Below are 17,330 nucleotides of genomic sequence, written 5' to 3' on the forward strand. Positions count from 1 at the left end.
TAAAAAAGCGAAGTCTTACAATTAGTCCATGCATGATGGTGGACTTATACCAATAAGGAAACTTTTTGTTACAAAATTAATGTTAATGGATTATATGCCCATGTTGACCCAAAGTCTTATACAAACAAAGAAGATGACCAAACTATAGACAAGAGAGTCAACTGAAGTAGAAAATGGTTTTTTAACATCCACCAGCTAATCCTGTCAAGACAAAAACATCGACCATCTAGCCCGGCTCTCTATACTTTCTTCTTCTTTTCTTAGTCTATGAGGAATTATTTAGAGTCATTTTTCAGTCTTAAATCACTTATTAATTTTTTTATTTAAATAAATAGTTATTTCCACTCTTCTAATAGTTTTTTTTATTTTTTTATTTTATCGTCTTAAAGCAACATTATTTTGATTTTCTATCTTGTTGTGGTGTTTGTAATTTGGTTCAAATTAACAAATTAGTTTTGATCTAATACAAATTCAATCAATAAATTTGACTTCATCAATGTTATAGCTCTAGAATCATGAGTACTCCGAAGACTTTAATTTTATAATATTTTTAGATTTTGTCACATTTATAGATATTTTAATATTTTATGTTATTAACTTGAATTATAAGAATTTATTCGCATGTTTATCATTTTTTATTTTAATGATTTTGTATTGTGTCATTCTCAATAGATGTAACTTTTATTAATTTTAATGAATAAATATCTTTTTTTTAGTAAAAAGAACATCAACCACCTTCATAGACGGTCCACTGTAGACCAGTACTTACAAATCATTCAAAACTCTAACAAAGACACTCTTCAAAACGGTTATCTTACTGTTTACAGTTAAGACGATGATTCGACCGAAGTCACTTTGATTAAAATTAGAGAAAAATAAATATATGCATCAAAACTCAATTCGTTCAACCGACATCAATTATATCATTATCTCAAACGTAAAGAAGAGAATAATTGTTAGCTTATACTTTTGAGATGTGTTGTTGATCTTTGTTAGAATATCAAATTCTTTTTAAACAGGGTCAACATGTGGTCCACTCATAAATTTATTAAACCTCTTTGGAGATTTTGTACATATACATATAAAATGCTTTGAAAAGTATAATAAATTGTCCATATTAACCATTTATAAATTTTCACTATTTTCAATATAAATTATAATAATATTATAAAAATTATGTATATAGTAATCATCGAAGAATATTATTAAAAAAATAATAATTAAAGTTATATTAAAAATTATATAAAATGATATTTATTTTGAGACATTTTTTTACAATCGCGACACTCATCGTAAAACGGACGGATTATAATAAAAATAAAAGTATATTAATATATAATTTTTATTTTTATAAGTATGAATATATTATTTTGTGTATTACTACTTTGTATAATAAATTAATATTTAATTAATACCGATCCAACTTCAGTCCAGCCCTAATCAAACCTTTAAACTTCGAACTACTAAATACATAGATTTAATATCCGATTCAGGTAATCTCCAGTTCAGTTTTAATTACATTCACTATAATACACACCATCATCCATTAACTAAATATCTATTTAATACCTCTTATGGATAGTCTTAATAAATATTGAGGTGTATCAATATTTTTGTCATCTCTAAATAAGAAATCGAACTAGAGGGAACAAATACAATAACAAATGATATTATGATTGAGGGTGTAAATAGGTTAGATCAGACTTTGAAACGCCTAAATCTGACCTACAATTAATTTGTTAGACTTAAGTCTGGGCTACGACCTATCATAGACATTTTTTTTTATTTTGCCTAACCTGGTCAGAAAGCATATTTAAAAGTCTTATTCACGTTAAAACATTTAAATATTATATTTTATATTTTTTTAAATAGGCTAAATTAGGCCTTTATATAAAAGGAAATGAATCTATAATTATTCCTTATACACATATTAAACTACATGTCCTACTCATACCAATTTACATGATTTTTCTAAGAATCAAAGTAATGATCCAACAAACTTGAAGATCCAAACTATAAATCAATTAAATTAGTTTGGTTTTTGTCGTTGTTTGAGTATAAATAAAACCAATCAAATTCAATATATATTGGTTTGGATATCAATTTTACATTATTTTAAAATCAATCAGCCGAAATCTTAATCAAATTATCATATTTTATTATTATATATTTTATTTCACACTATAATATATAGAACAAAAATATGTTGCATTCATCTAATTTGTGTGTGTAACGAGTTAGAACGGCACCATGTGAGTTGAACTGGTCCACATTCTTAAATTTCATCAATATAATAACTCAATTATGACACAATATAAAGGATAACTTGTTATACACGTACATAAAAAAAAATTGCTTACATAAACACCTAATTTTTATTTGTTAAATATCAAGATGTAAATTTAATATTCTTAAATGCGCTACCTATTTTAAGCACCCATTGAAGTTGACCCAAAAATCCCCTCTATATATACACCTAGATACCCTCTCAATTTTCCTATCAAAGCCTCAAAATTCATTAGAAAGTCATGGACTTCATAAAAGTTGTCCCTCTCATTTCTTTTCTATATGCATGCATTCATATTATAGCCTTTGGCCTACTTTGCAAAAACAAAAAATCTCCTAAACTCCCACCAGGTCCTCCTAGTTATCCTTTAATAGGAAACATATTGCAACTTGGTCCTTCAAAACTCCACCAATCACTTACTAAACTCTCAAAAACATATGGACCAATTATGAGAGTTACAATTGGCACTATTACCACTATTGTAATTTCCTCTCCAAAAATAGCCAAAGAAGCACTTCATAAAAATGACCAAGCCTTGTCTAATAGATTTATACCTGAATCTGTCCAAGCACTTTCACATGATAAATCTTCTCTAATATTTATGCCTATCTCCCCAAAATGGAAGACCTTAAGAAAAATTTGTGCCACCAAAATATTCTCATCTCAACAACTTGATTCTACTCAATCACTTCGATTAGAAAAATTGAAAGAACTTGTTGTTTACTTAAAAGAAAATTGTGAAAAGGGTAAAGCTATTGATATTGGTGAGGTTGCATTTACTATATCTCTTAATTCAATATCAAACACTCTATTCTCCATTGACATGGCTAGCTTTGCTTCCAGTTCTTCACAAAATTTTAGAGACGTTATTTCCTCTATGTTGATCGAAGCTTCGAACCCGAATATCGCAGACTATTATCCGATTTTGCGTAGAATTGATCCACAAGGATCGCAGCGAAGGATGAAGAATTATTACCAGAAGTTGCTTACACTTTTTGAGTCTATAATTGAAGATAGAAGTAATCAAAGGAAAGATTGTGTGATGGAAGGAAGTGATGTGCTAGACTTGTTTCTCAATATGATTCGAAATGAAAATTCCGAATTGACAAAACATGATTTGTTACATCTTTTTCTGGTAAGCATCGAATTTATCTCAACAAATTTTAAGTTTTAATCAACGTTTTAAATTAAATTATGGCCACCACATTGTAATATTTGATATTACAGAGAATTTCGATCAAATGTTACTTTCTCGTTTTGATTGTTGTAATTGTCAAAAACCTTAATATATGTACTTAGTATATTGCGGCCACACACCTTATTTTTAAGTTTCATTATATATATATATATATATATATATATATATATATATATATATATATTCAAATGATATTTCCTCATATGTTTTTGTGTGTAAATTATTAACTGAATTACATATTTTATTTTTGGTTTTACTATAATTTATTTTTGTCTTAACTTTAGTTTTATTCCCTTTATTATTATCAATTTACGGAATTAGCCCTCCTATTTTAAAAATCGATTGTTTTGATCTCTCCTTTAGATTTTTGAACTAAAAAATGACAATTTGACATATTTTAAATTACATGACATACAATTCTATGAAATAGAACCATATAGATTCATTAACTATTCATATTATTAATTAAATTAAAAATATGAAAAAATTCGAAGTTGATAGTTAAATTTTTATGGCATTTTATTCGAATTTCATAGGTGTAAATCATTGTACATTATCGTATTATTTAAAACATCTAACGTCGTCATTTTTTAGTTAAAAAATCAGAGGTAGAGATTAAAGCTGTTGATTTTTAAAATAAAAGAATCAATTTCGTAAATCAGTAAAAATAGAAGAATAAAATTGTAACTACACTTTTTTTTTATCTTAATCGTTGAATTATAATAACAAAAATTAAAAATAAAAATGATAAAATTTATCTCTAATTCAATCATTAAATGTTATGTAGACATTTGTACACAAATCTCTTTTTGCAATTTGGTGCATGCATACATAGGTACATGAACATTATATCCTTATTAATGTTGTTTTGGAATAAAATTCAAAGACATTATTTTATTCATGGGTTAATTATAACATGACATACTTTGTGGCAGGACTTATTTATAGCTGGGACAGACACAACATCAGTCACAATTGAATGGACAATGGCAGAGTTGCTACAAAATCCAGAGAAATTGAAGAAAACAAGAAAGGAACTTCAAAAAGTAATCAACAAAGACGAAGGAGTTAAAGATTTAGATATCACTAATCTCCCTTACTTACAAGCAGTTGTAAAAGAAACCCTTAGGTTGCATCCATCAGCCCCTATATTAGTCCACAAATCAGTTTCTGAGGTTGAATTATGTGGTTTTAAGGTACCAAAAGATGCACAAGTTCTTGTGAATGTGTGGAGCATGGGAAGAGACTCTAGTATTTGGAATGATCCAAATTTGTTTGTACCTGAAAGATTTTTAGAAAGTGGAGATGTTTTTAGAGAAGAAGATTTTGGGTTCATTCCATTTGGAGCTGGGAGAAGAATGTGTCCTGGTGTTTCTTTTGCTCATAGGGTTGTGCATACCATGTTGGCCACAATGCTTTACCATTTTGATTGGAAGTTAGTTGATGAGGAAAAATGTGAAGACATTGACATGACTGAAAATTTTGGGGTTACTTTGCACAAAATCAAGCCTCTCATTGCTATTCCCATCAAAGAAGAATTAGAAAATAGTTATATAGTTTAACGAGTATTCACCGTCAGTTTAAAGATATTTTATACGATCAATATTTAAGAAAATTGTACTTTAGTTATTATTGAATTATTATGTAAAACATTTTTATAATGTATAGTGTTTATAAAATAAATATTTTCAATACAAAATGTTCAAAAAATATTTAGTTGTAGAGCTTTATTAATTTTATTTAATTTAAAGAATGGATTGGAGTTTTATATTGATATTAATGATGGTTTTAGTATTAAATATGTGTATATAAGTAATTAAGCAACCACAACACAAAGCAACAAGTTATGGAGGATTAATTTCGACGTGAGCACATGTAAGCAATTGTTATTGTTGTTATGAATATATACTACGTATGGATGTGTATTTTCCTTTCATGTTCTTTAGCATGATCTAGAACTATCATTACTTGGTTAGTGGATGATGACCTTATTAATTGGTAGTGGTCTTTATTTTTCATTGTTTGTAAATGATACTCCTTCAAGAATATAATACAAAGTTTTTTTTCTTTTTTTTTCTCTCTCTTTCTCTGTTATCTCTATTCTTCTCTTTTGATATCATGTATTATATATATTTAAAACACACCCGCTGCTACCTCATATCATTTTTTCTATATATGCAAATATTTTTCACCTCAGTCAAAAAGCTGACTTGTACGTCTTCACAGAGAGTTTCCTCTACTTAGTTTCTGAATAGTTTTTCCACAAATTTTATACATCATCCACTATTTCATAATGTCTATTCAAAATTTTCTAAGTTAATCCCACATTATTATTTCATAACGTCACATTATTATTTGTCCAACATCTTTCACATTACTACTCAATACGTTTTTTTTTTGTCTACGATCAACTTCACATTTTCGCATCTACCTGCTATCTACTTATTTGTTAGCAATTGTATACATCTTGAACTTAATAACATGATAAGTTTCACTACGCGAAAAAACGGATTTTACAGCGTTTTTTTAAGCCATTTACAGCGCTTTTTCAAAAAAATAAGCGCTGTGGAAACGAGCGCTGTCTTTTATCTTCGTATCCAAAATTATTTTTGATCCAAAATCACTTCACAATCAGTAGAACAGAACATATTATAGACAATCAGTTCACACAATCAGTAGAACAGAAATCAGAACTCTGTAACTTTATTAACATATATGTAACTCTGTAATTTACAACCTAAGTAACTACATTCAGATACATATATACAACCTAATTTACAACCTAATTACCTACATTCAGATCCATTATATAATAACTAACAGATCCATTATATGCATATAATAACTATGATCATTTACAGCAATAATAACTATAATACATTATATGCATATATTGTGTCCTATGATCATTTACATATAATAACTAACAGAATATACATTATATGCACTAGCTACCATATAATATTCAGATCCCTTGCCCAACAGCAAGCTATTTCCCAGAAAATCAAATAATTTTCATGTCAAGCACGTACTGACACCATTCTTCCTTTAATTCCATCAGATCTTCCTCAGAATATGATGGACTGGAATTGGCAAAGTACTGCAATATAAAAATTGAACATATTAGATTAAGTTAGTATCAAATATATAAATAATTTATATATGAAAATCATATAATGCAAATACCGTACCGTTTCTGGGATAATAGTTTTATTCTTCTCAACAATCTCCTTCATGAATCTCAATATGTAGTACCCACAGTCGACGTTATTTGTTTGACGAGGGCACTTTATTGAGATCCATGTAATGTTATTAGACTTCTGCTTCGACACTTTAGCACCTCTTTGAGCTCGATAAACTTTTAAGGCACTATCGAATGAATAAATGTGATTATTAGAGCATGAATATTTATATATATATATATATATATAAATATTCATGCTCTAATAATCACATTTATTCATTCGATAGTGCCTTAAAAGTTTATCGAGCTCAAAGAGGTGCTAAAGTGTCGAAGCAGAAGTCTAATAACATTACATGGATCTCAATAAAGTGCCCTCGTCAAACAAATAACATCGACTGTGGGTACTACATATTGAGATTCATGAAGGAGATTGTTGAGAAGAATAAAACTATTATCCCAGAAACGGTACGGTATTTGCATTATATGATTTTCATATATAAATTATCTATATATTTGATACTAACTTAATATAATATGTTCAATTTTTATATTGGATGTCAACACGCCCCATATTTACCAAGGCGTGGCTGACTTTTATTAGGAGCAGCAGCAGCGACCGATTTTCCCCGATCCAGATTTTTTGTTGTTGCAAGTTTGACAGCTTTATTACCCTCCAGGCTTTGTAGTTTGGCAGCCCTATTAACCTCCAATTTTTTAGGTTTGCTGCCTTTTTTTTTGCTGTAGGGGTGGTTTATTTATTTGGACCTACAAAAATGAGGTAAAATGTTAGTTTATTGAATCTGAAAAAATGAAAAACCTTAGGCAATAAATGTGACAAACCTTTTCGGGAGATGTAACTGATTTGTCCTTGGGAATCTTTTTTTCGAGGGCAACAAGGTGTGTGGGCCATGCCACGTAACTGCCAATAGCGTCGCTTAAGAACTTCATATCTCCATCGTTGTCCGGTATGGGCAACGGTGCAGTTGGTTCGAAAGCAACCGTAGGCGATACTTTGACATGGCCCGCGGGGATCGGAATATTGTGCAATACTTCTCCCGAAGTATTGTACAATATTCCTTTTCCCACCTTCCGTTGAGTCGGCGAGGACAAGTATAGGACACATGTAGTGACACCCTACATCAATAGTTAAAACATAAGTACAGTTAATATATAAGTTTGTTTAATACATAAGTAATTACATAAGCAAGTAAGTAGTAAGTAATTAATTACCTCGGGAATACTCTTCAAACCGACGTTGCAACTCCCGGTTTCACTCTCCATTTGTATTTCAGGTTGGAGCTGAACCGGAAGTTGCTTGTCTTTATTCGTATTCACCAAGAGTGCCACTTGCTCCGATAAGATTCTGAGCTTCTCTAATACTTCCTCGTTGGAAGGTTTTTGGCGCTTCTCTTGAGGAAAAAAGCTTTTGGGAGTTACGCCAAATCCTTTCCCCCTCACTCGACCGGAATACTCAGGGACATTAAACACTTTCCCAAGAATGTCCCTGCACGTATCCTTGTTGCCCTCTTGAGTTTCAGAACTTTGTTCAATAGTTTCCTAAAATACATGTAACATTAAAAAGATAAGTTCAATAGCATTTTTAAAATACAATATTAAAAAATATTAAAGTGATAATATACTTACACAAAGTTCTACAACTTTCTTGACATTTTCATTATCAACCACTCCTTCTTTATTAACACGCGCTTCCTTCCACAATATATGACGACCCAAGGGTTGATCGGCTTGGGTGTCTTTTCTCTATTCGTTAAAATCATAAACAAAATAATACAAATTAGTTACACACTATAGTTTATAATACAAATTACTTCATTATATAAAAGTGATGTTTAATTACTTACAATTTGTTGTTCAAGGCGTGCATATCCCATACGTGATTTCTTGTATGGGTGTTTTGGGTTGCTTGCCCGTTCGCGATTTGCCTTACTAATATTCTATATAAAAAAAAAATAGCAATTGTGTAAAAAGTTAAAATACGCTACGAATATGAATAATAAAACACAAATGCTAATAAATTAATCACTTACGACAAACGCCGGGTCAGAACGTTTGGAAACAAATGCACTCCATTCATCCTTTGATATATAATGTTGATATATCTTTGGAGGTTCAGCATTTGTGTTTCCTTCTCTATCTTTTAGATAGAAATTTGAGAGATGGGATCTAAATCCACGATGGATTTTCCCAGCAACTCTCAAAACATATGACTTTCGTTCCTCATCAAGAACAAAAGTGGTCTGCAATGAAAACAATTATAAGTAATGTATTTTACAGAAAAAAAATTATAAATGACAAAAGAGTAGATCAAAATATTTACTTGAATGTCATTCCAGATGATATCTTTGGCATCCTTCAACGCCTTATCTCTCCAGTTGTCTATTGTTATTGGGACATTTTGACGAACAACAGCCCCAATGTAGCTTACAAACATGGAGCTGTTGGGGTCAACTGGCTGACCACTCTCGTTCCAGCCAACCTAATAAACTCATATAGTAAGTACATGCCCTAAACCCTAAAAAAAGATAAAAAAACACACAGCAAACAGAGTATATATAGTATACCTCAAATTTAATGCCATTACTCCTTGCTTTAATGACTTTCTGCATGATAGTTGCACCACGTTTGACTTCTTTTTCGTAAGTCTTAGAGGTGCCAACTTCTTCATTTTGAACTTCTAAATCTTTGTTTGTATCCATTTAACTACAACAAGTTCAACATGCACTTTAGTATAACATCAACAAGCTCAACATGGATCATGCATTATTATAAACAAACTCAACATGTATCAGTATATCTTAAAAAAGCTCAACATGCATTCTAATGATTACAAAAATTTAATAACATCAATACCTGAATAATGATGGTTCGAAGAAAGACGAAATGCAAAGAAAAGAGGGTTTGCAGAAAGTTCACAGAAATATGGTTCAAAGAAAAGAGGGAACGGTATTGAAGAAATACGTAATGAGGGTTACGTATTTCAATGAAAATATATTGTGTGAAATGGGAGAGATGATCTTGGATGGAAATAAGGTTCGAAATGAAGGAGATGATCGTGGAAATAAGGTTCGTAAAGGACGGGATGATAGGGTTTGCAAAAGAAGAGAAGAAATGAAGGTTGAGATGAAGGTTACGTAATGAAGAGGAAACTGAAGAGGTAACTGTTATATATACGTAACACTTTTACAGCGCTTTTTATAAGCCTTTTTACAGCGCTTTTTTTGTAAAGCGCTCTAAAAGGCTTCTTTAGTTAAATTCTTAAAAGGCTCTTTTACAGCGCTTTTGACAAATAAGCGCTGTAAAAGACCTCCGTGTGTTATTATGTTATTTGAATGCCTTTTACGCCTTTTACAGCGCTTTTGTCAAATAAGCGCTGTAAAAGACCTCCGTGTGTTATTATGTTATTTGAATGTTTTTTAAAGCCTTTTACAGCGCTTTTTACACATAAGCGCTCTAAAATGTCTCTTTATGTTAATTTTAAGAGGCTCTTTTACAGCGCTTTTTCCAAATAAGCGCTGTAAAAGACCTCCGTGTGTTATTATGTTATATTAATGTTTTTTAAAGCCTTTTACAGCGCTTCTTACACATAAGCGCTCTAAAATGTCTCTTTAGGTTAATTTTAGAAGGCTCTTTTACAGCGCTTTTTCCAAATAAGCGCTGTAAAAGACCTCCGTGTGTTATTATGTTATATTAATGTTTTTTAAAGCCTTTTACAGCGCTTTTCCACATAAGCGCTCTAAAATGTCTCTTTAGGTTAATTTTAGAAGGCTCTTTTACAGCGCTTTTTCCAAATAAGCGCTGTAAAAGACCTCCGTGTGTTATTATGTTATATTAATGTTTTTTAAAGCCTTTTACAGCGCTTTTCCACATAAGCGCTCTAAAATGTCTCTTTAGGTTAATTTTAGAAGGCTCAACATGCAAAACCCACATAGTAGTAACTGGTCACCACCAAAATCCCTTCATCTTCACCAAACTCTTCTCCTTTTATGCATCTTCTTCACAAACATCAAAGCTTACTCTTTCACAATTCAATCTCCACCTCAACACCCTTTTTATCTCTTTCCATTCTCTTTCCTTCTTAAATCGAAACTTGGTATTCAGGATCATTGCCATGTTGCGAAAAATGGGTTTGTGTCTGATGTTTTTGTTAACAATGTGTTTTTGGGTATTCCCATGATGCGTACAAGGTGTTTGATGAAATGGGTTAATGTCTGATGTTTTTTGGATTCCCATGATGCGTACAATGTGTTTGAAGAAATGGGTTTGTGTCTGATGTTTTTTGAATCCCATGATGCGTACAAGGTGTTTGAAGAAATTAGGTGTCTGATGAATATTATTTTTAAAGCCATTTGACAGCGCTTTGGCAAACAAGCGCTGTAAAATGTCTTTTTTACTCACTTTCAAAAGAGTCGTTTACAGCGCTTTGTGTGGAAAGCGCTGTAAAAGGTATAACACACTCATTATTTTATTTTTAAAATGATCGTTTACAGCGCTTTTTCCAAATAAGCGCTGTAAAAGACCTCCGTGTGTTATTATGTTATTATGTATCTTTTAGGTTAATTTTAGAAGGCTCTTTTACAGCGCTTTTTCCAAATAAGCGCTATTATTGTTTTTGTGTTTTGTTATGTTATTTTTTAAACAAGCTCAACATGCAAAACCCACATAGTAGTAACTGGTCACCACCAAAATCCCTTCCTCTTCACCAAACTCATGTGTTTTGTTTTATTGTTTTATTTTATTTTTGTGTTTGGTTTATTTGGGTTGGGATGACATTAAAAACCTTTTTATCAGTTCAGTTCAGAAAATAAATTAATCAGAACTTAGTATAAAACACTCAATTCAGATTACATGCATGAATTATTAGAAATGACAATGAGAATCTCTCTGTACAGTTCAGTTCAGTTCAGTTCAGAAAATAAATTAATCAGAACTTAGTATAAAACACTCAATTCAGATTACATGCATATTTACAATAACACAGTTCAGATTACATGCATAGCTTATATAAAACAATTAAACATATATATACAGTTCAGTTGAATCAATTCAGATTACATGCATATTTACAATAACACAGTTCAGATTACATGCATAGCTTATATAAAACAATTAAACATATATATACAGTTCAGTTGAATCAATTCAGATTACATGCATATTTACAATAACACAGTTCAGATTACATGCATAGCTTATATAAAACAATTAAACATATACATTAAGATGCCCTTCTTCTTTTCCTGGTGACATTCACATTTGTTTGTCCATTTACAATACGAAACGATGGATTAATCCAAATTCCCTCATCATGATCATCTCTAAGATATAAACCATCATCAGTTGAATCAATTTCATGTGGTTGTTGTGATGTTGCAAATAAAAGATCATTACCAACATCTTCATCATTATTGTTATCATCACTTATTTTATTGGTCGATAGGACAACAGACCATTTATCATTAGAAGGATCAGTGACATAAAACACTTGTTGAGCTTGCGACGCTAAAATAAAAGGCTCGTCTTTGTATCCCACCCTATTAAAATCGACAAGCAAGAATCCTGACTCATCAATCCGAACGCCATTATTATTATCGACCCACTTGCAACCAAATATAGGAACACGAAACATTGTGTAGTCTAACTCCCATATGCGCTCGATAACCCCAAAATATGATAGATTTGCATATATTGGGTTTTTGTCTTTTGCACTTGAGACATGCATCGCTTCAGCTACGAGAGTGACTCCACTATTTTGCATAGTGGTCTGATCATCTTGTTCTTTGGTATAAAATGTGTAGCCGTTAATAACATAACCAGTGTAAGAAAAGACATGTAAGCTCGGACCATTTGCTAGCCACCTCAATCTATTTGAAATTGATCCGGGGTCTATATCAAATTTTGACATTATGTGATTTTTTAACCATGTTACAAAACTTCGATTGTGCTCTCGAGTTATCCAATTTTGATTCCTATTCATGTTCAAACGAGATAACTGATCAATGTGTATTGTAACATACGGTTGAACCTCATCATCATTGTGCAGAACATACAATTGTGCCTGCTCCCATTCTGTCCTTGATATAGTCAGTAGTCTCCTTCCAGTTATCCCTTCTCCTGATAGTCTTCCCGAATGACGAGACATGGGAAGCCCTATGGATTCAACATTGGACAGATATTCAGTACAAAATTCAGCAGCCTCTTCAACAATGTATCGTTCAGCAATACAACCTTCTGGTCGACTTCTACTTTTTACGTACCCTTTTAATATTTTCATATATCGTTCTATCGGATACATCCATCTCATATAAGCTGGCCCACAAAGTTGTGTCTCCTTAACCAGATGAACAGTAAGGTGAACCATTATATCAAAAAACGATGGTGGGAAATACATTTCAAGCTCACACAAAGTAACAACAATTTCCCTCTGCAATGTCGGTAATTTCTGAGGGTCGATCACTTTACTACAAATTTCCCTGAAGAAGAAACATAATCTAGTTAAGGCTAGTCGAACTTTTTCAGGTAAAATGGAACGTATACCTATTGGTAGCAAATGCTCCATTATAATATGACAATCATGGGTCTTCAAACCTTTTAACTTGAGGTCTTTCATACAAACCAAATTTTTAATGTTCGAAGAGTATCCTTCTGGAACTTTAACTTCGTGTAGAAATTTACATAAAACAATTTTTTCCTTTCTAGATAGAGTATGAGCGGCTGGAGGTAGATATGTGCGATTTCCTTTCTTTACTGGAGCCAGTTCATTTCTTATTCCCATATCGACCAAGTCCAATCTTGCATTGACGCCATCTTTAGACTTTCCTGGAACATTGAGTAACGTACCAATAACACTTTCAAATACATTTTTTTCAATATGCATCACATCGAGGAAATGTCTTACATACAATGACTTCCAATATGGCAATTCAAAGAAAATTGACTTTTTCTTCCACCCAGTTTTCACCAGCTCTCCCGCAAAAGGTTTGCCAAATTTATTGGTCAAACCTTGTACTTTTTCAAGTATTTGATATCCAGTCGGTGCTAAAGGAGCTTTACCTTCCTCTGATTTTCCATTGAATGCATTTCTCCACCCACGATACTGATGACTATAAGGTAAAAATCTACGATGTCCAAGAAACACATTCTTCTTACAATGTTTCAACCGCATCCAATTTGTACTCTCTTCACATATAGGACATGCACACTGACCTTTAATGCTATATCCTGATAAATTACCATATGCTGGAAAATCATTAATTGTGCCGAACAACATAGCCCTCAAATTGAAACACTTTTTCCTATACCCATCATAAACTTCCACACCTGTCTCCCACAGAATTTTTAAATCTTCAATTAAAGGAGTCAAGTATACGTCGATATCATTCCCCGGTTGTTTGGGTCCAGAAATTAACAGAGACAACATCATAAACTTACGCTTCATACATAACCATGGAGGTAGGTTATATATTACCAAAATCACAGGCCACGTGCTATGTGAGATGCTTTGAAGACCATGTGGATTCATTCCATCAGTAGAAAGTGCAAGTCTTAGATTTCTTGACTCTATCCCGAATTCAGGATACTCGTGATCAATTTTTGCCCATTGTGGGGAATCTGCAGGGTGTCGAAACATTCCATCTCTAATTCTTTCATCTGCATGCCATGTCAAGTGTTTTGAATCTTCTTCACTGCGATACATGCGCCTAAATCTTGGTATTATAGGAAAATACCACACGACTTTTGCTGGAGTAGATTCTTTCTTCTTATATCGAGAGACATTGCATTTCGGACACGCCTTAAGTAGTTCATATTCGTTTCGAAATAAAATGCAATCGTTAGGACACGCATGAATCCTTTCGTAACTCATTCCAATAGAACACAAAATCCGTTTAGCCTCGTAGGTTCGACTGGGAAGTTCATTATCATCTGGCAACATATCTTTTATGAGTGTTAATAATTCCGTAAAGCTTTTATCAGACCATCCATTACTCGCTTTTAAGTTGTACAACTTTAATATCGCTGACAGTCTTGTGAATTTAGTACAACCATTATATAATTCTTTCTCTGCATCACTCAACAAACTTTCAAACATTTTAGGACAATCTCGAAGATCTTCTTCAACTGCTTTTGCAATCTCATCAACTCGGTCCGGCTCATATGTATCTGTATCGAAATCAGTTGAAGCATATGTAGAACTATTCTCAAAATTAATGTTTCCTTTTTTTTTCTCACCATGTCTTATCCAACATGTGTAGCTTTGATCAATTCCATTACATACTAGATGTCCTTCTAATTCATCTTCTCTAACACGTTTTCCAAAACAACATTTTAAACAAGGACAAACTACTCTATTTGGATCTTTTGCATTCTTCACTGCAAACTCAACAAACTCCTTCACTCCAATTTCATACTCTTTTGACAATCGATTGGCTGAAATCCATTTCCTATCCATATTATACCACCTATATAAATGCAGTAACAAAAATAATAAGCTTTCAAAACATATCAACAAGTTTCAAAAAGAAACCAATATCAACTAACAATTTCAAAACAGAACAGATCATGTGGTATGAGTTTTTGACAATTTTTGACAATTTCAAAACAGAACAGATCATGTGGTATGAGTTTTTGACAATTTTTGACAATTTCAAAACATAACAGATCATGTGTAAAAAATACCTTAGACAACGTAGATGGCCGCACAGTACGTAGAGGATATTAGGGTTCCCAACGTATATAATTATTTGAAAGATGTAGAGGATATGAGGGTTTCCAACGTATATAATTATTTGAAAGATGTATTTTACAGCGCTTGTGAAAAAAGCGCTGTAATAGGTAGTTAAATTCAATGAAAGCGCATGTGTTTTACAGCGCTTGTGAAAAAAGCGTTGTAACTATTACGCGAAAGCGCTTCCTTTTACAGCGCTTTTTTGACAAGCGCTGTAAAAGCCTTATAACGTGATGCGCAAACGTTATATGACCTACTACAGCGCTTGTTTTACAGCGCTTTGAATCAAAAGCGCTGTAATAGGTTCCGTTATTTTTAAAATATAATTACAACAGCGCTTGTGTTTAGCAAGCGCTGTAAAATGGGCGCTGTTAAATGTCATTTTTGGCGTAGTGTTTCTTCAACTTATTCTGAATTGAGAGTACATATGTCTCTCTTGCTTACCCCTAAAATATATATCGAGTATTTATATTTGCCTGTTATTGTTGGGTGTGTTTGTTAACAACATTCGTCTAACAATGATACTTCTCTTCTAAAAATTTCATTGATAAAATTGAATTTGAATATATATTATTGATATAACTACTATATCAATAATCATTTGACAATTGAGACATAAACTTCATATTGATTTTTTAAAAAATCTACTTAAATTAAATAAATTAAAATATATCCGTTCAACGCGCGAGTTAGCATCAAGTTTTAGTTAGTTCCATAACACGTTATCAGCACGAAACTCTTTCATATGAGTACTAACATAATCAATTAGGATGTTCTATTTCAAGAATATTTCTTCTTATTATTATCTTTTTCTTCTTCTCTTAATCATATTCTTTCTTGAAACTTTTATTTCATGTTAATCTTTTATTTTTGCTTGTAATATTTTTGTTGAGAAATTTTTTTGGCTTGTATAAGTGTCATATATGACGTTATTTATTCTTGTTAAATTCCACAAAAATGTTGAATTTCATATGTGAAAACATTAAAGCATCCCTAAAGGATTGCAAAACTGTGAGTTTTTTAGATCATCGCTAATGAAGATTTGTGATATAGTTACTAAAACTAATAATTTAATAGTCAAACATCCTTGAAGGATTATGCAAAGAATGGTCTTTACTCGTTATTGTTTATGAAGATTATTTGTGATGTAATCTCTGAATAACTAAATTTAATATTAAAGAATCTTGTAGGATTGCTCAAAGAATAGTTTTTCTTGATCAATTTTCATAAAGATCATTTGAAACATAGTTCTAAAAAAATAAAAATTTAATATTAAAGCATCCATCTAGAATTGCTCAAAGCATGATTTCCTTGGTCATCATTTATGAAATGGTTGAGTTCTTGAAAAAACACACTTTTATATTCATGATTGAAATACACTTTTAATGATGCAGCGCATTGCACCTATATTTTAGCACATTGTGTCCATATTGCAATACATTACGCCAAACTTTAGCACATTGCGTTCAGCCATGCACCACGGTGCATTTGAGGCCACAGTTATCTGCCCAAAACAACGTAATACGCCCAAGATCATAGAAATGCACTAGCATACGTCCCAAAGACCTATATAAGCTAAAAACCCAAATTTTGTAAGGGTTCTGACATTTTGGAAGCTAGGGTGACATATTGAGGCAGATAAGGAGCTTGCATTTGAAGGTTTCAACCTAGGAAATTGAGTTTTTTCTTTCATTCTTGATCTTTTATGGTGTAAATAACTTCTTGACAATTCTTTGAAAAGTGTGCTAAATAGCTCAAGTATCTATTATATATATTTAAAACAGATTTCACTGCCACATCAGACTATTTCCTCGGCATATGCAAACATTTCCCACCTCATCAAAAAAGTTGATGTGTACGTCTTCATAGAGCCTCTACTCAATTTCTAAATAGTTTTTCCATAAATTATATACATCAT

The 17,330-nt window shown here is 31.8% G+C and overlaps 1 protein-coding gene across 1 annotated transcript; it reads left to right on the plus strand.

The window, feature by feature from the left end:
- Positions 1-2,492: 2,492 nt before the first annotated feature.
- Positions 2,493-5,175, plus strand: LOC101499296 (cytochrome P450 76T24-like). Its single transcript, XM_004506668.3, has 2 exons — positions 2,493-3,422; positions 4,421-5,175. Exons 1-2 carry the CDS (start codon positions 2,529-2,531, stop codon positions 5,045-5,047), a joined length of 1,521 nt encoding a protein of 506 aa, XP_004506725.1. The 5' UTR covers positions 2,493-2,528; the 3' UTR covers positions 5,048-5,175.
- Positions 5,176-17,330: the final 12,155 nt, after the last annotated feature.

This window comes from Cicer arietinum, chromosome 6 (assembly GCF_000331145.2).
Source record: "Cicer arietinum cultivar CDC Frontier isolate Library 1 chromosome 6, Cicar.CDCFrontier_v2.0, whole genome shotgun sequence".
NCBI classification, from domain to species: domain Eukaryota; kingdom Viridiplantae; phylum Streptophyta; class Magnoliopsida; order Fabales; family Fabaceae; genus Cicer; species Cicer arietinum.